Source organism: Pseudorca crassidens, chromosome 11 (genome assembly GCF_039906515.1).
Source record: "Pseudorca crassidens isolate mPseCra1 chromosome 11, mPseCra1.hap1, whole genome shotgun sequence".
Classification (NCBI taxonomy): Eukaryota; Metazoa; Chordata; class Mammalia; order Artiodactyla; family Delphinidae; genus Pseudorca; species Pseudorca crassidens.
In genome coordinates, this window is record NC_090306.1 from 3342566 (window position 1) to 3365310 (window position 22745).

A 22745-nucleotide genomic window follows, 5' to 3' on the forward strand; every position below is an offset into this window, starting at 1 on the left:
TCCCAGGCCCAGGCCCGGCCTCGCCCTCCAGCTGAGCCCCTGCCCGGTCTCTCTCTCGACGCCGCTGGCCGCGCACGCTGGGCTCTGCTGACTCTGTGCTTTTGTCTCCTCAGTTTTGGCAAGGAGCTTTGCCGGGCCACGCCGGAACGTCCCACGAGTGAGTATGGCCCCCGTGCTGCCCCGGTGCTCCCTGGGCTGTGCTTGAGCCCGTGAACTCGTGCCGCTGACCCAGGCCTGAGGGTGGGAGAGCCGCAGCCTGGGGTCAGCCTTTCCGGATGGCCCTGCGCTTACGGATGAGGCTCTCCTGCTCTCGGGCACCCTGGGGTGGCGTTTGCTGAAGCCCCAGTCTATCCGGGGCGTAGCAGAACCCGAGCTCAGGACCCCGAGGGGAGCAGGCTAGGAACCAGCCCTGTGGCTGGCCTGGGAGGGAGGGAGGAGGGGTGGGTTTTCCAAACAGACCCGCTGCTTCTGTGGGTCGGCCAGAATCCCGAGGGAGCGGGAGGCCAGAGCCACTGACCACCCGGGCCTGCCTCACTGAAGACAGCGTGGGAGCCTGACCGAGGCTCTAGGGCTGCCACCTGCCCCCAGGCCCACGCGTCCTCTCTCGTCTCCCACAGTGTGAAACCTTTCTCTCAGCAAACCTACACTGTCCAGCCGTCACTGCCTCTGCCAGGTGGGTCAGCAGCTCTGCCTCCCTCGTGCACCACACCCCTGTGGTTCCTGCTCCGGGTCCCAGGCCCTGACTGCTAGACGCCCCTAGCAGTCCCCTTAGATGCTGCCCTGGCACGTGCTCACACCGTGCACCCCAGCTCCCAGCTCCACCTCGATCCTCTTCCAGGAGCCAAGCCCCCTGCGCCCCCAGGGCTGCCCGTCCTCCCCAAGCCCCTCCCCAGCGAGGCTCAAGGCTGGCAGGGTGCGCACAGCTCAAGGGGCAGTGCCTGCGCCCCGGGGTGGCCACTCCACCTGCATGTGCGCCCTGTCCTGCTTGGCTTCTGGGATGGCTTCCCTCTGTGACACTGTAATCCTCTCCTTCAAGGCGAGGGTACAGCAGAGCATGGCTTTCCAGCCTGGAGCCCCTGGTTAGCAGAGGGAAGGCTCCTGGCATGAGGCAGATGGAGGTCCAGCTGGGCATCACGGAGCTCCCGCCTTCCCTGCTCACGTGACCCACTCTGTCCCTGCCTCTTTCTCAGGAAGGTCCCTCCACCTTCCGCTCTGCAGGGCGAGATAGGATCCTCGCCCTCACCCTCCTTTCCTGGCTTGGGAATGGCTCCTGCCTGCCCGGTGGCCTGGCTTTTCCTGCTCTGAGAGCGGGCCCTGCCACCCTCCTTAGGTTCCTGACGGTTGCTTGGGGGCCTCCCACGCCCTCTAGTCCGTGCTCTCTCCTCACGGCTCCCCCACCCCGTCTGCAGTCACATCCCCACTCTTATTACCCTCTGTAACTCACCTGTCATCTTTTTTTTTTTTAATATTTATTTATTTGACTGCCTCGGGTCTTAGTTGTGGTGCGTGGGCTTAGTTGCCCCGCGGTGTGTGGGATCTTAGTTCCCCGACCAGGGATCGAACCCGCGTCCCCTGCATTGGAAGGTGGATTCTTAACCACTGGACCGCCAGGGAAGTCCATCCATCATCTTTTTAAAGCATCAATCTCACCGTGCTGCTTCCAGCTTAGAATCTGTTAGTGGCTCCCTGGTGCCTTCAGGACACAATCTAAGCTTAACTGTCACTCTGTGTGCCCTGGGCAGCGTCTGGGGCTGGTGTCTGTGTCTGTCTTCTGTGCGTCGGGTCACATCTGGTGTGCACGCCACACGTGAACAAATGAACGAGTGATTCGGCTCACCCGTCAAATGCCAGCTGGTGTGCCCAGCATGGTCCTCCGCCCGCCCCCCGCCGTCCCTTGTCTCTTTCCTCCCCGGGCTTCTGACGTACCTGCCTCACTGCCCTCGTCCCGTCCGCCACCAAGCCCGGGGGTCTTGCTCCCTCCGTGTCCCTCCTGTGTCCCCTTCTCTTCACTCCACTGCCCTCTTCATTTTCCCACTTGGGAAGAACCCACAAGGCCTGCGCCTCTCGTCCACCTTGCCCCAGCCCAGTCCTTCCCCCAGTCGGAACAGGATCTTCAGAAACGCACAGCCGGTCGCTCCTCGGCCCCGCCTAAAATCCTCCCATTGCCCTCCTGAGCTCAGGCTGAATCCCGGACCCCTTACCTAGCAGCCAGGGCCCGTCTCTTCCAGCCCTGGCACAAACCCGCCCTCCCCGTCACGTCTGCCAGACGGAGCCTCCGAGCTCACGGTGCATCTCGCGGCCCCGTGCCCTCCGCCTGGAGCCCCCTTCCCCTGTCTGCACCTGCTGCCTCCCACTCTTACCCCGCAACCTTTTTCAGCATCACCTTCGGGTGGCCTTTTCTGACGCTCTTCAAGGTGGACCAGGGGGCCCGCTCCCCTGCTGTGCTGGGCGCCTTCCTGTCTGTTTTCCTCACGTTCATTGCTTCGCTTACTCGCCAGCCAGGAGCCAGTGCCTTTTCTGGGCTGGGCGCTGTCCCAGGGGCTGGACAGCAGACACTCATGTCATTGTGATAGTTGGTCCGGTCGTCTCCCTGGCTGGACCAGAAGTTCGTCCAGGGCAAGAACCAAGCGGAGGCTGCCCTGGAAGCCCTGGGTCCAGCAGCCATCCCACCCCCCAACCCCAGCCAGCATCCAGTCCCCCTTGAACGCAGTTCCGTGCAGGGGCCCGAGGGGGCTGAGCTGTTCCAGGCTGAGCTCCCCGCCAGGGCTGCCCCCGGACCGCTGGCCAGTGCTCTGCCTGCCCACCCCCCCGGCTGGGAGACCCCGGTAAGGCAGACAGTCTGGGGGCCTGGCGGAGGGTGTGGCAGGGAGGCCCTGTGGACTGGCTCCCATGTGCCTTCCACTGTGTGCAGGGTTCGAGTCTCCCGCAGGAGCCTCCCCGTCGCCCTCCGCGCCCCCAGCACCCCCGTGGCAGGGCCGCAGCGTGGCCAGCCCCAAGCTCTGGATGCTGGAGTTCTCTGCCTTCCTGGAGCGGCAGCAAGACCCCGAAACGGTAGGTCCTGGCCTCCCTCTGGCCGCTCTCCCGCCCGGTGCTCATTCCTGGGGCGGCGGTTCCCCTGCTTCCCCCAGCTCCTCTTCCTCTGGCTCTGGCTTTCTCGCCCTGCTCTCTGCCCCGCTCCACCTTGGGGCCGAGCTTAGGGTCCTTGTTGCTTTCCATCCCCCCTTATCCTTCCATCCTCTCCCTCCCCGCTTCCTTCTCACTGGACCTTCCTTCTGTCCCTGGCTGTGTTTCTGCTCCCCACCCCAAGCCCTCTCTCGGTTCCTGCGTACCATCCCGGTGCCCCGAGGCTCTGTCCCTTCCCTGCTCCCACCATGTCCGCCTTCTTCCCGGTCCGGCCACCTCTCCGTCTGAAGGCACTGGTCCCAGTCCTGCCCGCAGGCCCTGTGGCTCTGAGGAGTCTCCTGTCTGCCCCGTGTCCTCGGGGACACCAGCAGGAGCAGCAGCCCACCCCCATCCCTCCCCCTTCAGTGTCTCCGTCCTGGGTGACCGGCGTCACCTGCAAAGTTCAGAGGAGCACCTGGCCAGGTGGACAGGATGCCAGAGTCGTGGGGACTTCACTGACCATTTCACTTTGACGTGTTCAAGCTTATGGTTTAGATGAGGAACCCAGCGTGGACCACGAAAGAAGCGGCTCTTCTTTAGCCGCAGCGAGGGGCCGCAGCTGCCGCCTCGGGGGGGAGCACCCCTCGTATGGGCCGCTGGTCTTCCATCACAGACGAGATCACGGGTCTAAGTGAGTCGCCTAAGGATGTTGGCGACAGTCAAGACTCAGTACAAGTAGCGACGAGAAAGTGCCAGGCGCCTGCGGGGGTCGCCCTGCCCCCGGTGCTGGGCACCCGCCGACTCTGCTGTGCACTCAGCCTCTCTACCGGCCCCCGCCGTGGCGTCCCTGCTCTGGGCCACTGGCCGGGCTCCGAGCCCCGGTCTGTCTGGTCTGTCTGCCCCGCCGCCCCCATGGCCCCTCAGACCAGTTCTTCTCTGTCCACAGTATAATAAGCACCTGTTCGTGCACATCGGCCAGTCGAGCCCCAGCTACAGCGACCCCTACCTCGAAGCCGTGGACATCCGCCAGATTTACGACAAGTTCCCCGAGAGGAAGGGTGGTCTCAAGGAGCTCTTTGAACGGGGACCCTCCAACGCCTTTTTCCTCGTGAAGTTCTGGGTAAGCCTTGGATGACCTCCTCCTTCCCACCCCAGCACGTCGGTGACCGCAGGGAGAAAGGAGGAGGGGTGGGCCTTGGCGGCGGCGGGACCTGGGACACGCAGGACAAGAGCGAGGGGCCAGCACAGAGCGGCCCTCTGGTGCCGGGAGCTCAGACCAGATGGGGCCATTGGTGCCGCAGAGCAAGGCCCCCTCCTGATGGCGGGTGATGGTCACGCCCGGGCAGAAGTGCGGCCTCAAGGGGTCTGTAGTACCAGAGAGGACCTACAGGAGACCTGAGGGGTAGTCACCCAAGGCTTTCAATGCCAAGGTTTCCGGGCCCGCAGCGGGGCAGCCGTTGGGCTGGGTGGGGCTTGGAGAAGTGGACGGTAGGCTTAGGCTGGGTCATCCCCAGAGAAACACCGAGCTTCTCCAAGAGCTCAGCCTGTAGCTCGGCCTCCGCTGCCCTCCCCAGCTCACCCCTGCATGGGTGCTGTGTGGGTAGAGCCTCCTTCTTTGGAAACCTCCTCCAAGACCAGGAGGCATAGGACCTCTTCCAGGGGCCCAGCACCCAGAGAAAAGGGATGCCGGGAAGAGGGACAGGGCAGGAGAAGCCAGCGGGAGGAAGTGCAGGAAATCCTGGCTGGTGATCAGAGCCTCCGAACCGTCTCAGAGCCCGGAAGCTGGGCCTTTGTTTGGTCTCGGACTTTGATAACCTGAAAGCTGTGCTTTTCCTAGAAGTGGGCGTATTCACACGAAAGCGTACACGCAGTTCCAGGTGGCTTACTGGTCCCTGGCTAGGAGCTCTTAGCCTAGCCTTCATCCGCAACTGAATCTGTGGGGCTGGCTGTCTACAGAAAAGGCAGGAACGGAGACCCAGGGCCCGGATCCCGAGGAGGCTCAGTGTTTGCCCTTGCAGGACAGCTTGCTCTGCGAGCCGATGGAGGTTGGCCCTGGGCCTTCAGGGATGGGCAGAGTTAGGCGGAAAAGGGGAAGGGCCTCCAGGGGCGCTAGTCATGGGTAAACATGTAAGAGAGGGAACCACAGAAAGTAAAACGGGAGAGGTGAGTCTGATCCTGGAAGGTCCTGATCCTACAAAGGTCTGGATTTGACTCTATGCTGGGATGAAAAATAGGTAATAGTTTCTTTTACTTTATCTTATTTTTAAATCAGTGCACGTTCATTGTTATTAATACCAAGAGGCTTAGAAATGAAAACCGTCAGGTTGTCGTCCGCCTCCTCCCAACCCCAAGCCCAATCCCGAGAGGCAATCACTGTAAAATGTCACTGTTTATTCTGGGTTTTATCTCCTTAGTTCTAAATATCTGCTTATATTGCTACACTTTGCTATCACGACTATGTGTTGTGTATTTATGGTAGAAAAACACTGGCTATATTGTAGCACTTTCCCCCTCATCATCCCAGTAAGTTATGTAATTTAGTCAACGCAATAAAGTGTTTAGACTTTGTGACAACGTAGATTGACCACCAGAGTGTGTGATGATTACATGTCATTTCTTGTGCAACTTTTTGTTTTTTCCTAAAAATAAATGGTTCTTTCGCTTGCACATTTCTAAAAAACCTACTATTAAAATTTTACAAATTGTTCTATCATAACCAACATATAAAATTTAAAAAACTTGTTTTTCACGCAGTGCTCAGGCCTCTCAGAGAATTTATCCTTTGTCCCTTTCTCCTTCTGGATGCCTCTGTTCTGCTCCAATTTGAACCGGTTTTCCTCCAGGCCTGCTCAACAGCTGTCCCGAGACCTCTGTTTACTGCTCCTCTGTTTTGAATCTACAGTTTCCTAGATCTCCTATTTCTCTCTTTTTTGGTGTTCCCCCCTCATTTTGCTGGAATACATTCTCTAGTGCCTTCCTAAGAAAAGGTTCATGGTAGGTAAATGTTCCAAGTCTGCCTGTTTGAAATGTCATTTCTTTTCAGTACTTGATTCGTAGTTTGGGTACAGAATCTCCATCGTAAATGATTTTCCCTAGAAGTGGTTTTCAGGAATCATTTTTTGGTTGCTCCGATGTCTTACGAGAGTAGTCCGGTAGTATTCTAATTCTCTGTTCTTTGTTATGTAACTCGGTTGTTTTTAGCCTCTAGGAGCTTTGCGTTTCCTCTCTGTTCCTTTCGTTAAATTTCACATTGATGACCTTTGGGATCTGTGTTGTTTTTCTTCCTATTTTTGAGCCAGGTACTTGGTAGGCAGTGAGATGAGAGTCTCTCAATTCGGTAACTTTACTTATATTATTTCTTTTTCTTTGTTTTCTCTGTGTTCTTTTCCAGGAACCCCTGTTAGTCTGATGTTGGATATCCCGGACCTATCCTCTCTGATTTTTACCATTTATTTATTTTCCAATTCATTTTCTTAGAGACTTTCTTAACTTTATCTTCTAATTTAAGAGTGAATCTGAGTGAATATTCCATAAAACCCAAAGTAACTTTGGCATGAATGAATAGTTCTTCTTTCATGTAAAGTAAGTCTGGAGATAGAGTGTCCAGGTCTGGTCCAGCAGTAAGTCTGGAGATAGAGTGTCCAGGTCTGGTCCAGCAGCTCCGTGAAATTACCAGAGACTCTACTCTTCTCTATCTGCCATCCTCAGTGTGTGGCTTCTGTCCTTAAGGTCAAGGCTGCTGGGGTTCCAGCCATCACACCCATTTTTCAGGCATCAGGAAGGGGGAAAGCCAACTTAGTTCCCTTTAAGGAGCCTTCCTGGAAGTCCCACACAATTCTCAATTAGTTGTCTGTTTGCATGTAGCTGCAAAGGAGCCAGGGAAATGTACTCTTTTAGTTGAGTAAGTTGCCATTCTGAATAAAATCAGGGTTCTGTTACTACAGAAAATGAACGACTCTTTCAATTGTTGATGTGTCGTAGTTTAACTGATGGCATTTTTTTCTTAATTGTTTGTAAAATCTTGGTGCATTGTACATTTAGTGGTGAAACAGATTAACGGAATATGGTGGCATTCTCTGCCCACCCCCACCCCGCCCCTTGTATCGAATATTTAATTTTGACCATGACGTTTTTAATTTTTAAGAGCTCCTTCTTCTTCTTTGATTGCATCCTGATCTTGTTTCATGTCTATTTTTTAACTTTTCTTCTGCTCCCTTTGTTTCCTTTTCGTCCCATTTTCTGTCTGGGTCTTTGTCTTTCAAGTTGGAGGATTTTCTCAAATGTCTATAATTCTTGGCCAGATTTTTTGGTCCTTATTTTTTTGACAGCTTTATTGCTATGTAATTCACTTACCATATAATTCACCTACTTAAAGTGTACAATTCAGTATTTTTAGTGTATTCACAGAGTTGTGCAACCAGTTAATTTTAGAACATTTTCATCACCCCCAAATAAACCCCAAACCCATTAGTTATCACCTCCACCCCCAGCCTTAGGCAACCCTAATCTGCTTTCTGTCTTTATAGCATTTTTAGATATTTCACATAAATGGAATCTTACAATATATAGTCTTTTGTGACTGGCTTCTTTCACTTAATGTTAAGTTTTTAATGTTTAGTCGTATTATAGCACATATCAGGACTTCATTCCTTTTTATGGTTGGGTAATATCCCACTGTCTGGATAGACCACATTTTGTTTATCCATTCATCCGTCAGTGATGGGCATTTGGGTTGTTTCCACCTTTGGACCATTGTGAATAATGCTGCTATGAACTTAATATACAAGTCTTTGTGTGGATATAGCTTTTCATCTCTCTTGGGTAGATGATTAGGCATGGAATTGCCGGATCACATGCACTATGTATTTATTTATTTATGGCTGCGTTGGGTCTTCGTTGCTGCACATGGGCTTTCTCTAGTTGTGGCGAGTGGGGGCTACTCTTCGTTGCGGTGCGTGGACTTCTCATTGCGGTGGCTTCTCTTGTTGCAGAGCACAGGCTCTAAGCACGTGGGCTTCAGTAGTTGTGGCTCGCGGGCTCTAGAGCGCGGGCTCAGTAGCTGTGGTACACGGGCTTAATTGCTCTGCGGCATGTGGGATCTTCCCGGACCAGGGCTTGAACCTGTGCCCCCGGCATTGGCAGGCAGATTCTTAACCGCTGAGCCACCAGGCAAGTCCCCTCTTTTTGCATTCTTGACAGTGTCCTTTGAAGCACAACCTTTTCCATTTTGATGAGGTCCAGTGTATCCTTCCTTTTGTTGTTCGGGCCTTTTGTCCATGTCCAGTGACTGGGAACTCTGTGGACAAGGTGTGGGCCTTGTTACCTGCTGGGCTTCTCTTTCAGGTGGTCGGGGTTGGAGAACCAGCTGCTTTATCGAGGACGCTAGTAAATGTCAGCATATTTACTGGACCTTTTCCTTTCCTGAAGTGGTTCAGTTTCTCCAAAGAAGACTCCTACTGTCCCCCCACCCCTTGGCAGGGACAAACGAACATTCTAGCAGTGGGGCAGGGCAAGGGCTAGGGGAGCCGACCGTTTCTTAGGCAGCGTTCACCTCATGCCCTGGCTCCCACTCCCTCTCCTGACATGCCTGGGGGCCCGAAGACCTGACGCCCTCCTGTTTAATTTCTTCTCCTGATGTGTGAAGAGTGGGGGCCCGGAGGCCTGACCACCCGGTGTACAGCCTTTCAGCCGGCTCCTTGTGTCATATCCTGCGCCCCCCTGGCCATCACTGTCCGGGCCCCTGTCGTCCCGAGGGTGGCGCTGACTCCCACCCGGCACCCCTCTGAGGCACTTTCAGGCTGTAACTCTTCTTGCGTCCGTTTCCCCGCAGAAGCCATCCTAGCTCAGATCAGCTGTCAGTCCCCTGGAATTTGTTGAATTCTCCTGTCCGTTTGGTCTTCCTCCGTTTCTTCGGGTGTGTGGTACAACGCATTAAAAAAGGTCTTTGCGCTCATCCTGCTGGCTCTCTGGACAGGGAAATGTGAACTTGTACAGTCAGTCTCCGTTGTTTTTTTTTTTGTGCGGTACGCGGGCCTCTCACTGTTGTGGCCTCTCCCGTTGCGGAGCACAGGCTCTGGACGCGCAGGCTCAGCGGCCATGGCTCACGGGCCCAGCCGCTCCGCGGCATGTGGGATCTTCCCGGACCACGGCACGAACCCGTGTCCCCTGCATCGGCAGGTGGACTCTCAACCACTGCGCCACCAGGGAAGCCCCAGTCTCCCATTTTAACCAGAGGTCCCCGAGGGCCACCGCTAATGGATCGGTAGCAGTTGTTTGGAGCGCTGGGTTGAGGAAGATCTGGAGGGAGGCCTTCCTGGATTGACTGGTAATGTCTGCCATGGGTGCAGCAGGGGAGGGTAGTGTGCATTGCCTACATGTTTACCATCCCGTTGTTTAGGAAATGAGGAGTCCTTGAAGGTTGTTGAATGGGGCATGGCCAGAGCTGTGCTTGGTTACATGCATTAGCCATCCAGACTGACAGCTGCAATACAGGCCGAGAGAGAGACCTCAGCCTCCTTAGGGCCTCGGTGGAGAGACTGGCTTTAGAGTCTGATGTACGAGGCAGGATGCCAGGCTCCCTTTTCTCAGGAAGGGCTTAAACCATCTCACTTCCCTTTTCCTTCTCCCTCTTCTCCCTTCCAGCCCTGAGCGTGGGAGTTGGAACCACAGCAGCCAACTAGCACGGGCACCATCCGGCCAGCGGTGGCGACTCCCACCGCCTGCGTGTGTCCAGGGAGGTTCCTGGCCTTTCCTTAGGAGAGCCTCCGCCCTCTGTCGCCCACTCCTTCCCCCACCCCCCGAGCCTGTCCAGGCTCAGTCTTGGACTCGCCAGTACGACCCTGGCTCAGCTACCCCAGGGTTCAATTTAAGGTGACCCCTGACCAGGGAGGCCTGGCTGGCAGGAGGCGTATGGGAACACCACCCTGGTCGTGGCAGATAGCATACTGGGGTGACAGTATTCTGTATTCTTCTAGCCACCGTCCAGATGAGAGCCATCCTAGGCCCCCATTTCACAGATGGGGAGACTGAGGCATGCAGTAAGCAAGGGTCTGGCTCTGAGACCCCCAGCGTGGGCAAGCCTTGCTCCTGTAGTCCTTCTTGTGAGGCACACGCCGAGGTAGATCAAGGCAGTCGGCGGCAGGTCACCCCAGGCACTGTTCACAGCCTGACTTGTACTAGCACGTTTCATCCTTGCCACACCCCTGAAGGGAGGTGCAGCTGACAGCCTCGTTCCGTACAGGGGAAGGTGAGGCACAGAGATTGAAAGAATGTGCCGGGCAGCCCAGTCCGCAGTGACAGAAGCAGGATCGGTGCCAGCCAGCCCCGCTCTGGGAGTGTGCTCGGAACCGTCACCCCGCACCATCCTGCCTTGCCGGGTGGCTGGGGTCCCCCGTGCGGCCCCGTGCTCCCCCTGCTTCTGGTGGAGAAGGCTCTGGGTAGCCTAAAAAGGGCCCTGCGCCCCCGAGGAAGGGCAGCTAGTGGGGGCAGGGAGAGAGCAGTCTCAGCTGTGCATTCAGTGTCGAGCCGGGCACTGGGGCTTCCTGGGGCTTCTAGAGCCCAGGCTTCCCTTCCAGGAGATGGGCAGGGCTGTCCTGCCTAGAGATCAGAGCTGGCAGGTGGAAAGGAGGACCAGAGGATCCTTCTCCTACCTGGCTCGCGGCCCTCGTCCTCTGCTTCCTCCTGAGTCTGGGGAGGCTGGAGGTGGGGGTGAGGGGAGGAGAGAAGGTGGAGACGGTGGTGCTGGGCAGTGTGATTGGGCAGGTTCCACGCCGGGCCGCTGTGCTCCGTCCACAGGCTGCGCACACAGCTTGCGTTCCGAGTGGGAGAATCAGAGCAGGTCCCGCCTGCTCTGTGTGGGAGGGGGTGGGCTGCCAGTGAGCCCTCCCAGCGTGTCAGGAGAGCGAGGCAGGCAGCAGAGGGCCCAGCTGGAGAGCTGTGTCCCGAGGGAGTCTCGGCTCCTGTGGGCCCTGTTTCTCCACCTGAAAAGTCAGTACTTTGTTCCGGAGGGCCTGCGAGGGGCTTGTGTCCGAGGACCCTGATGAGTGGGGTCGGCTGGGGGTGGGAGGGTGGGCACGTGGGCAGCCAGGGCACCTTGGCTGTCATCCGGTCCCTCTCCTCCTGCGTGGGGAAGGTAGAGGCGCCAGGGAAGGACAGACCTGGGATGTGGGAGAGGAAGGTCTCCTGCGTGCTAACCACGGGACTTGGGGTCCTCCCAGGCAGCCCCAGCGCCCTAGCCGTCTGGAACCCTCCTCTCCTGCGCCCTGGCCTGTAGCTGGTGTGAGACTGACCACACAATTAGGAAGGGATGCTGCCAGGAGAGGACAGTGTCGCCACACACCCACCTCGCCCCGCCCAAAAGCCTGGTGGTTTTCTGGTCCGGCCCCAGGCCCTGGGCACACAGGCTGCGGAGTGGGTCAGAGCCCGCTTGGAGTGGGAGGAGGACTTTGATGTCCCAGCTCGGCCTCCTGTCCCCCTCCTGCCGATGGTACTGTTCTCTTTGGTGGGGATGGGTAGTAAGTGGCCGGCTCGTGGGCCGCCGGGACTCATCGGTTCCAGCTGGCGGTGGCATTGGGGGCAGGAGGGGTTGGGTGTCAGGCTGTGCTCCGTGGATGTGAGATGCAGGGGCTGAGAAGCTCCCAACTCCCCCAGGACATGTGGGACCAGCAGAGGCCACCTCTGTCCTTAGGCAGTGGGAGAGGGGACTCTTACACGCTGATGGCCGTGAACTCCAGTCTGCAGATTGAAAATGCCGGGCAGAGCTGGGCCGAGGCCGGGCAGGGAGGACAGTACCCCAGACCTTCCTCCGTCGAAGGGCCCTGACATTTCTCCCAGGCACATACCAGCCCATAACAATGAAGCTGAGCCCCCTGGCCCCCGGGCCCGGCTGTCCCGGCTCATCTGTCAGCCACCCGATCCGCTGCACCTGTTCCAGGCCCAGCCTGGGAGCTGCCACCGCACCGTAGCTATGAATAGGGTGGAGGGCAGGGGGCCGCGGGGGCACTCTCAGGGTAGCGTGGGGGGCAGCTTTGCTCTCAGGCTGAGAAGGCAGAGACACTGAGCGTGTGCGGGGAGGTTCTCAGATTGGGGGGTACGCGGTGGGGCTGCAGGAGGTGCTGGGTCGTAATTAGGACGGCACCGAGGGTGGTGAGGTGCTGTGGGGTGCGCGCTTCTCGCTGGCCGGGGTCCCCCGGGACCAAGCAGTGGGACCATAGGGTCGGTTCTGGGGCAGACACTGGACCGCCAACGTCTGAGACAGATGAGGCGTCTGAGACTTTCATCTCCGCCCCATCTCCTTCTCTCTCTCTCTCTCGTTCTCTCAAGCACCAGCTCACCTGTTCTACCTGCTCCCCCAAAAGTCACACACTCCATGAGAGCAGAGACAACACTGCAGCCTCTTTGGGCGCCCCCTGTCCTGGCCATGCTGGGCCAGGCAGGATAAACGGGCAACGGAGCGACTGGAAGGACCAGGCGAGTGGGAGGCAATGCCAGAAGCCCCTGGAGTGTCTTTGAGCCGGGGCGGGGCTCCGAGGACTGGCAGGGGTGCAGGGGGTGGAGGCCCCCCTTGTGAGCACAGGACCGCTCCGCACGCAGAGCCGCCGACAGGGGAGAGTTCCAACAGCCCCGTGTCACCCTGTGGAAGGCACACCGCGTGCCAGGCCCGAGCCCTGGGAGAGCTTGGTTCCCGCCTCGAGCGTGCTTACCATGTGGAAGGGGCAAGGCCAGGCCCTGCCAGCACAGGGTGGTGACGGGCACGTCCCATCCCCGCGGGGCGCTGGGGAGAGCCTGGAGGGGCCATGCCAGCCCTGCCGGAGCCCGGGGCACAGTGCACGGATTCACATTTCCTCATTAACAGTTAGGTGACTGTTTTCATGTCTATTAGGAGAAACAGAATCCCTGATGTCACGGGTATGACTGCTTAGAATAAGAATGAGTTGATTTGAAAGAAACCGTTAGGGACGGGGTGGGGCGTGTGGAGAGTGGGACGTGAATAGCATCAATCAGGGGGAGGACGGCAGTGGCTGCATCCGGGAGACATCAGTTCACGTCCTGGCCTCGCCCCCTCGTCCGGGCGCCTGCCCTCCCCAGGAGCCGGGCTCCCTGCCAGCTCTTTTCCAGGCACAGTCCACGTTCCTGCCCTGCGCTCATGTGTCTCAAGCACACACGAACTGTCCCCCAGGCCTTTTTGAGGACGTCCGACGAACCGGGTCTCCGAGGAGAAGCGTGTGACTCAGTAGAGAGAACAGGAGACAGAGAGCTGGTGCTGTCCCCGGGGCCAGGTTTAACTGCACAGCCCGTCACAGCAGCAATTAATTCCCAGCCCACCGCAGGCCTGGCCCACCTCCGCGGGCCCCTGGGCGCCCCTGCCCCGCCCCACGCCCACCACAGATGCGGGAGACTGCTGCTCATTTTGGAGTTTGGTTTTTCTCCTTTTCTTTCTTTTGGCCACGCCGTGCAGCTTGCGGGATCTTTGTTCCCCAACCAGGGGTTGAACCCAGGCCCCCAGCAGTGCCAGTGCAGAGTCCTAACCCCTGGGCGGCCAGGGACGTCCCTGTAATTCATTTTCTTCTTTCTTCCTAACGGCCCCATGAAAGCCCTTGCTGGGCACACTGAAATGTATGCCATCTAGGTCAACACGGAAGCAGCCTTTATTTTCATCATAAAGGTAACACATCCTCGGGGCTTCTCTGGTGGCGCAGTGGTTGAGAGTCCACCTGCCGATGCAGGGGACGCGGGTTTATGCCCCAGTCTGGGAAGATCCCACATGCCGCGGAGCGGCTGGGCCCGTGAGCCATGGCCGCTGGGCCTGCGCATCTGGAGCCTGTGCTCCGCAACGGGAGAGGCCACAACAGTGAGAGGCCCACATACAGCAAAAAAAACAAAAAAAAGTAACACATCCTCGTTCTGCTTTATGACCTGCTTTTTTCTTTCTTTCCGCTCAACATTATGTTGTAGTCAGTTCACAATAGTAAATACAGGTCCCTGTCGACACGGTGTGTGGCTCTGTAATATTTCTGCTGTGCCCAAGACAGTTGCCCCCCTGCCAGTCTAGAGGGTCTTCTTGCTCTTGGAAAACTTCTTTCCCCAAAGGAGAGAAAAGTAACGACTTTGATGGCCAGGGGCAGAGCAGCCCGGGGCCCGGCTCTGAATCCTGCTGGAAACTTCCCAGGGTTCTGGGGCTCCCTGTAACTTTGTGCAGAAGAGTCCTTGGGGTCAGAATCCTTACCGCGGTCAGGAGCTCCCCTGCGTTTGTGGGGCTGCACTCTGGGTCCCGCTGGGCAGGGATCTGGGACGAGTTGTGTGGATGGGAGGAGAGGCTTCCCCCTAAGAATAAGCCTTTTGTGATGTTTGCACACTGCTTCTGAGTCTGAAGCCGCTCTGTTAGCCCCTCAAACGGGGTGATTGGCTGTGGAGCCCAGGTTCCGGAGTGGGGACCCCTCAGTGGTTGGGGGCTTCGCCGAGGCACCGAACAGCCTCACCCAGCGTCTCTCGTCTGGGCGGGAGAAGCAGCAGAGCCGGAGCCTGAGGACCCAGGGCCCGTGACTCATGCGCTCTGTGGCCTTGGGCAAGGCCTGCGGTCGGGGAGCCTGAGATCAGACTGAGGCCCCTGTCCTGCCTTGTCCCCCTCGCAGGGAGTGGGTGTGAAGTCATGAGTCTTATTACCCACCTTTCCTTGCGGGGGCAACTTCAAATCGCCCCAACACGCAGCAGGAGGCGTCCTGGACCCTGCCTTCAGGCGCGAAGCTGATCAGAGGCCCGGGGGCTCCCACGCCAGGCTGGGGAGGGGTTCCCTTTGGCAAACGGGCTCGATGAGAGGGTGCTAACCAGACTTCTGTCGGGCACAGAGCTCTCAGAGCAATTGCAGAGGAGCCCAGCGGAAGGAGGCCGGTGTTGGGGAGATTGGTCCGGAGGCAGAACAGAGATGCAGAAGGTCAAGGGTGGCCGGGCTTGTGGTGCCCCAGAGATGGCGGGAGGCCAGGCCCCCAGAGCCACTGCTGAAGGGACACTGGCAGGGCCCTAATGTTCTAAAGACCGATTTGGGGCCCCGCCTGCTGGGCTGTTGGTACCCGGTGGGCAGCAGGGCCGGGAGCTGATGCAGGCCCAGGTTCTTGCCATTGTTCGGGGCACACGGCCTGACTTTACACCAGGCCTGCGTGTGCATGGACGAGGGAGCTTTCCGAGGTCCTGCGTCCACGTGTTTTCTGAGCCCCCTGACGGCGTCCTGGCCCTGGGGCCTGGGCTGTGGCCCCAGAGGCCTCCTCGGTGCCGCCCCCAACAGGGCCCCTCTGAGTTACCGCCCCTCCTTGGTCTCCCCTTGTCTCCCTCCAGGCAGACCTCAACACCAACATCGAGGACGAAGGCAGCTCCTTCTACGGGGTGTCCAGCCAGTACGAGAGTCCTGAGAACATGACCATCACCTGCTCCACCAAGGTCTGCTCCTTTGGCAAGCAGGTGGTGGAGAAACTGGAGGTGAGCACGCGCCGCTGCTCGCCCGCCTGGGCGCCAGACCGTCGCGCCCCTGCGGCCCGGGCTTCTCACCTCTGTGCCCAGATATGTCCGAATGATGCAGTCTGGCCCTCGCCGTGCCTCTTCATTGACAACCCACCTCCCATCCAACACAAGCAGAGCACCTGCCGCCCCTCCCCATCCTGGTGGGTCTCACCTGTTGCCCGTCAGGTCACGGGGAGCCGTTCCAGCGCCCCAGAGCTGAGCTCCCCTACAGCTCTTAACCCACGACCCCTCGGATGGTTCCGGGCAGCAGCGGTCTCTGAGAAGCTCTTTGAGTTAGTTATTTCTAGCGAAATTTTAATTTTGAGGTCGCTGTGGCTCCACGTGCAGTGGTAATCCCTTCCCTAGTTGCCCCGCTGGCAGCATCTTACATACCTAGAGTGGACCATTAGTAACCTGGCTGTTGACACCGACGTAGCCCACCAACCCGAGTCAGATTCCGTCGTTTACACGCGCTCATTTGTGTGCATGCCTGTGTGTGTGCGCCCAGATGTGTAGCTACCCATACGTGACGGTTCCGTGGCCACAAGGTCCCTGTGGCCCGTCCCCCATGTGCGGCTGGGATTGAGCTGTCATTCCGTCTTCGTCTCCACGCCTTGAAGCTCCTTCCTCCGATACCCGGCGTCTGGGTCACAGGGGGTGGGGGGTGCTCTGTCTCGAGGGCTCCCTGGGCTCTGCCCGTCCTTCCCACGTAAGGCCGGGCGGGTGGTAGAGCTTCCTCACGGGGCCGGCCAGGCTGGCCGTGGGCGGCGGCCTCCTAAGCCCCACTGTCCCCGGGCCCCGCAGACTGAGTACGCGCGCTACGAGAACGGCCACTACTCCTACCGCATCCACCGCTCGCCGCTCTGCGAGTACATGATCAACTTCATCCACAAGCTGAAGCACCTGCCCGAGAAGTACATGATGAACAGCGTGCTGGAGAACTTCACCATCCTGCAGGTGTGCGCAGGGGTGTGCGCAGGGGTGCGCGCAGGGGTGTGTGCAGGGGTGGGCGCAGGGGTGTGTGCAGGGGTGTGGAGAACTTCACCATCCTGCAGGTGTGCGCGCGCAGGGGTGTGCAGGGGTGCACGCAGGGGCGGGCGCAGGGGTGTGCGCTGGAGAACTTCACCATCCTGCAGGTGTGCGCGCGCAGGGGTGCGCGCAGGGGTGTGTGCAGGGGTGGGCGCAGGGGTGTGCGCTGGAGAACTTCACCATGCTGCAGGTGTGCGTGCAGGGGTGGGCGCAGGGGTGGGGGAGAGCGGGCGGTGGGCAGGGAAGGTGGCATGCTGTCTCCTGGGCCCGACCCCCTCCTCCCCTCACCCCTGCAGGTGGTCACCAACAGAGACACGCAGGAGACGCTGCTGTGCGTCGCGTACGTCTTCGAGGTGTCGGCCAGCGAGCACGGGGCTCAGCACCACATCTACCGGCTGGTGAAGGAATAAGAGACCGGGGAGCAGGGAGGGGGGCAAGACATCGTGTGCGCAGGGACGCGGGGTGGGGACCCGCGGGGGCAGCCCCCCCCGAGCGCCAGGAGAGTGGAGGTCATGACTCTTCTACCAGGAACGCGAACCCGCAGTGCCTAAGCCCAATAAACGCAAGACCTGGGCACCTTCGGAGGCCCCGTCTGGCTGTGTGAGCCCCGGGAGGGGCTGAGGGAGCAGGCGGCTGGCTGGGAAACGGGCGGAAGCAGCCCCGGGGTGCCGTCCTGAAGCCAAGGCCCCAGTGGACTCGGCCAGGAACGTCCAGACGCTGAAGCTCAAGACGGGTCAGCCCCTGCGCTGCACTGGAGCCGCTGCCGGCCACGCTGGGAGGCCTGCGGGGGGCGTGGGTCCGCGGCCAGCTGGGAGTGACGGATGCATCCGCCCTGGCCACCTCTGCTGCTGCTGCCCCAGGACAGCCGACAGGGAGGCGCGGCCCAGTCCCGGGGGGGTGGGTTTCAGGTGTGGAGGTGACTGAACTCTCGGGAGGTTGGAAGTGGACGCAGTCAGAGCTCTTTAGGTAGTTTTCATCCGTCTCCAGGCAGGGGCTCCGTGGCCACGCTGGCTGCCCGGGGTGGGGTGGGTCCCAGGTCAGGGGAGCCCGAGACAGCGAGTGTGGGAGTGCAGTGGTGCAGCCAGCTTTTGAGTGTGGGCGGTGAGGCCGGAGTCACGCGGCCTCCTCTGTGGTGGGAAGGCCAAGACAGTTGGTCAGAGGTCTGCGGTGGACCAGTGGTTTGAGACCACGCAGTCTGCATGGTCTGTGAGTCTCAGCGCAAACCCCTCCCAGCCAAGAAGCCTGCCGGGTGCCGCCTTGGAGCAGCCCAGGCCGTCCACGCCCTCCCTAAGTCCACTCCCTCCCCAAAGGTCAGGTTCTGTGCCCCGCTCCCCGCTGCACCTGGAGGGGACCCGCGGAGGGATTTCCCTGGTCTGTTTCTCCTGGGAACTGGCCTCAGTCCTCGTGTTCCCTGCTGCCCGAGCTGTCTCAGCGTGAGTGTCCTTCCTCCCTGTAAAGGGGGATGGGCGCAGTGAGGAGGAAAGATCACGTCGGTAAAGGGCCTGGTGCAAGATGCACCAGATACAGTAAACATTATTATCATCCCCTTATCCCTGCCCTCGGGGCTCTCGGGGCCCGGCTCTTTGCTGCCATCTAGCGGCCATTTGGCATCACCTTCTCTAGTGGGGAACCGCAATTCCAGGAGCCTGGGGCCGAAGGGGAACAAGATTCAACCTGCAGGTGGTGTGTGTGCCCAGCACTCAGGGAGATGTATGGGGATAAGAAGCAAGTAAGACGACGTTGAGGAGGTGTTACGGAGCAGTTAGGAGCAAGGGCTCTGGAGTCAGGCTGCTAGGATTGGAATCCTGGTGCTCCACTACAGACTAGCTGTGTGGCCTTGGGGCAAGCTACCTAATTTCACTGTGCCTCAGTTTCCCCGTCTGTAAAATGGGTATAACAACAGTACCTACCTCGTGTATGCAGAGTGCCTAGCACGGTGCCGAGCACACAAGCGTGTTCGATACATATGCGTTATTATTCATAGCATCTGACTCCTTGCAATCTGAGAAGTCAACCTGGAAAACTCTTAAGTGGGGTGAGCGGTCCTCAGAGCAGCTGGAGTTCAGAGGTGGGAGGGGGCAGGGCGTGGAAGGTTCGAGGATGAGGGGGAAATTGAGAGGGGCTGCCCCTTGAAAGAGGGGCAACGTCTAGGTAAGCAGCCTGTGGACGGCTGCTAGGCTCCATGCCAAGTTGTGTGACCCTCGTGCGTGCGGGGACCCAGCTCCCCCTTGTGGATGATGTGATGTGGAGGGGGCCTTGGGGTCCCTGAGAAGCACTCACACGTCCTCCTCTGGTTAGTGTCTGCTAAGGCTCTCCCGCCCTCCCCCCTCCCAGCCCCTGTTTCCGGGGCTGTCAGAATAAGGGGAGCTCGTGACGCCTGCCCTCCCAGCACGACTGAACCTTCCAGCAAGGGCTTGAGAAGCGTGTGTGAGCAGCCTCTGGGCCCTGGGACGGATGCACACACTAGGTCCCTCGTTTTGTATCGTGGGTGAGGGCTGCCAGTGCAGCTGTCGGGTCCACGTGTTGGCTGTGAGTCTTCCCTTCTCTTTAGGAACTGACCTCAGTAGCCTAAGGGACACTAACCTACTTAGAGCTGGAAAGTCCAAACCGGTCACAGCCACGGAGAACACAGGTGCAGGCGCCTCTCCCCGCGGTGTCGTGCAGACCGCGGCCCTCGGGGCCCGCAAATGGGAGACCCGACCCGGCCCCGCCTCTCCTGCAGCCTCATCTGACACCCCCCTGCGCCCCTCCCCGCCTTTCGGCTCTGGCCCTGGAGAACTGTCACTCATTCTTCAAGAGCCAGCGTGGAGCCACGTCTTCTCCCGCAGAAGGGCCGGTTGCTCCTGTCCTGGCGTGGAGAAAACGTTCCATTCGCAACCCGTCAGAGCACCTGCCACGCGTCCCTGGACAGAGGGCCTGTGTCACCTCTTCCACCCTCACCCGGGGGCGCTGTGCTCTCCCCATGTTAAAGATGAGGAAGGTGGGGTCTGGAGAGGCCGGCTAACTCGCCTGAGGCTGAATGCGTTTATCCACTCGCTTAACACACGTTTATTTAACTTCTGCTTCGTGCCAGGCGCGGGACGTACTGATGGCCGAGACAGACGGGGTCCCTGGGAGCTTGCGTTTTACTGAGGAGGGAAGACAAAGTGAGCGGGTGAAGGACGTGCAGACTGACGGGTGCTGACAGGAGAGGGCGCCGAGGCCGCGGCCTGGGGGGCGGGCGTGACACGTGTCCTGGGGACAGCGAGGGAAGCCGCATCAGGAACCCAGAGATGCAGGCCCAGATCCCGCCCAGGTCCTGCCCCGCACTCGGGAAGGGCTTCGGCTTTTTCTGCGTGTGATGGGAGGTCCTGGAAGTGTTTTAAGCAAGGGAGTAAGACTGTCGGGTGTGATTTTTGGGAAACAGCACTGGGTGGCCGTGGACCACAGAGCAGTGCGCGTCCTGGTTTCCGAGTGAGCCTCGCCCCCGGGACTCAGCATCTGGCTGGGGAGACCGTAGCTGCCCTGCTCTGTCACTTTCTGTAACCTGAACCCACGTCTGGAACACAGCAGGTGCCTGATGGACGTTTGAAGGGTGCCCGTGTGCAAGGGTGTGACCCGTGCCTTTTGGGCCTGGGAGGGGTGATGGGTGGGTGTCCCCGAGCCTGCGGGATAGGACTCTGCTGACATCATCAGGAGTCAGCAGGCGGGGATGTGGAAACAGGATGGGTGCCTGACCCATGGGGTCCGATGGCCCAGCAGACAGTGCCCCAGTGACCACCAGTGACCTTCCATAGGGTGGGTGACCTTCTGCATGCGACAGGAGTTTGGGAGGCGCGTGTGACGCGGCCCCGCCCTTCTGGGACCGGAGCCAGGCTGAGGAGCGCGGGGCTGTGTGTACCAGCTTGGGGCCTCTGCTCCCTGGCCCGCCCACGGGGCTCGGAGGGCAGTGGGGTGGAGCAGGGCCCGGGTGTCCCTTGTTAGCAGGGGTGGCGACAGCAGGGAGCCCCACAGGGACCGGGCCACCAGTGCACACCTGGGCTGCACCTGCCTGGAGGAGGGACTCGAGCTGGAGCGGGGGCGGGCTTGATTTTCCCCCTCATCCCAGAGGTCACCGCGTTTGACCCCTTCTGACATTACTGCCCAAGACAGGAAACGAGACGGTAACTCCGGATAAGTTGTTCTTGAGAACGGAAGCCCTGGAGCCAGGCTGCTCCAGGACTGAGTTGGCTTCTTACAAGTCGTGTGACCTTGGGCGAGTGACTTACCCTCCGGGAACCTTTGTAACCTCGTGTGTGAAATGGGAATAAAGTGGGCTGACTGTGGGGAGGAAGAAGGTGACCGCACCTGTGAGGGGGCAGGTCCACACCTGTGAGGGGCGGGCCCACACCTGTGAGGGGAGAGGTCCACACCTGTGAGGGGCGGGCCTACACCTATGAGGGGAGGAGTCCACACCTGTGAGGGGCGGGCCCACACCTGGCCCGCGGGGCGCAGTGGGGCAGCGAGTCGGGCGAAGAGGACCGTCCCACCCGGCCACGGACGCTCACGTGTTCACACAGCACTCACACACGCTGAATACACACACACACTTAGGCGCACACACACACTCCTACGCACTATATACACCTACACACACTCATACCCTCACCACATACCTACTCACTGTATACACACATATATACACACATGCACCACACATACCTGCACACACAGCGTATACACACATGCTTACACACGTTCATACACTCATCACGTACACACATGCGTATACCACACACCTACACACACACCACATAGACGTGCACACACACACACTCACCACAGACGTACACACACACACACACACGCGCTCATCGTTAGAGAGGCAAAAGCTCTGCTCCGATGCCCCTCGAAAGGCAGAGAGGAGGCCTCGGGGCTCCGGGTCGGGCAGACTTTCCTCCTCACTTTGGGGGGCAGAAACAGGGGAGCAGGTGTTCTTCATTGAGAAAATAACTCTCGAAAGGGAGGCCCAAGCCACTCCGAATAAGAAACTGTCCCGAATTTGGTTTCTGTGTTACTTCCTGAGACAGGACGGGTGTGGTGGGCACGCACCTTCGCGGAAGGCTGGAGCCCAGCGGGAGAAAACCGTGTCTCTGAGCTCATGGATGTCTGATTCAACTTTAAGTTTTTTGTATTCTGCTCTGTAAACCCCCTTTGTCTCCACATCTTCAGTAAAGTCTGCTCCACACACCAAGGCCTTTGTGCGAGTGATTTCTTTGTATGGAACTGAAGGAGCCCCAGGCGCTGTTGGTAGAGCACAAGGCAGCCGCTGCAGAGCCGTCCAGTCTGGACCAGGCCGGGGGAGCAGCGTCTCAGAGCCGCCCACCAGCTGACGGCCCCTCCCGAGAGGACAGGAGAAGGGGCCGCGCGCGGGGTGACGTCCCAGCCCGTCCGAGCCCTTGGAAGGATGTGCCTTGGCTGCCATCCGAGCCAGTCAGTCGCCTCCCAGCTCCTGCGAGGCTCCGGGTTCTGTGAGCGCCGCAGTTTCAGACGCAGAGCGTTAGGTGCTTAATAAGCAACAACTGGACTCAACCCCCCGGATTTGAAGAGCCACGAAAGCAGGAGGTCCGGGCCGCGCCTGGCAGGGTGTCGTCCCTACTTTGGCCTCCTAGGAACTTGATTTTAGCCCTTGACCCGGGAGTGAGTGGGCCCACGGCACTGGCTAGCCAGAATCAGAACTGCGAGTTGCAGCGGACTGATGGGCCCAAACCCACTTTACCAGTTCGCCTGAGCAGACCCAGGGCACGTGTGTCAGCACCTGCCCTCCTCCTGGGGGCCCTTCCTCTCCAGGAAGCCAGGTCACCCGCAGACGGTGGCTGGTGAGTCTGTGCAAGCGGGGACGTGAGTGACCTCGAAGGACCGAGTGCCAGCAGTGGTGAGCGTGTGAGGCCCCGTCTGCACCTTGGGCGCCTGAATCCTCCCATCCGAGGATCGAGGAGTCCTTTTCTCTGGGTGAGAGGTGGCCCCTCTTCCGTCACCACGAGTCCCAGCACGTGGTGCTGAGAAGCTATGATGCCTGTGAGCATTCGGCCAGTGGGATCCCGCAGACCCTAACGAGCACTTCCGTTCATCCTCACTGGTTGTGAGTTCATAGGGGATCGTTGTGC

The 22745-nt window shown here is 59.2% G+C and overlaps 1 protein-coding gene across 6 annotated transcripts in view; it reads left to right on the forward strand.

Moving 5' to 3' along the window:
- TEAD4 (TEA domain transcription factor 4) overlaps positions 1 to 21832 on the forward strand; it is a 67934-nt gene extending 46102 nt beyond the window's left edge. For 4 of the 6 annotated variants that reach the window (XM_067756138.1, XM_067756137.1, XM_067756139.1 and 1 more), the window contains 8 exons: positions 114 to 157; positions 618 to 673; positions 2912 to 3051; positions 4049 to 4222; positions 12424 to 12574; positions 15434 to 15570; positions 16396 to 16548; positions 16917 to 21832. In XM_067756138.1, the coding sequence (XP_067612239.1) occupies positions 114 to 157; positions 618 to 673; positions 2912 to 3051; positions 4049 to 4222; positions 12424 to 12574; positions 15434 to 15570; positions 16396 to 16548; positions 16917 to 17030 (969 nt within the window). In that variant the 3' untranslated portion in view covers positions 17031 to 21832. Of the gene's footprint in view, positions 1 to 113; positions 158 to 617; positions 674 to 2911; positions 3052 to 4048; positions 4223 to 12423; positions 12575 to 15429; positions 15571 to 16395; positions 16549 to 16916 lie in introns of all 6 variants that reach the window. The other 2 variants (XM_067756140.1, XM_067756142.1) reach the window with 1 other exon arrangement.
- Positions 21833 to 22745: the final 913 nt, after the last annotated feature.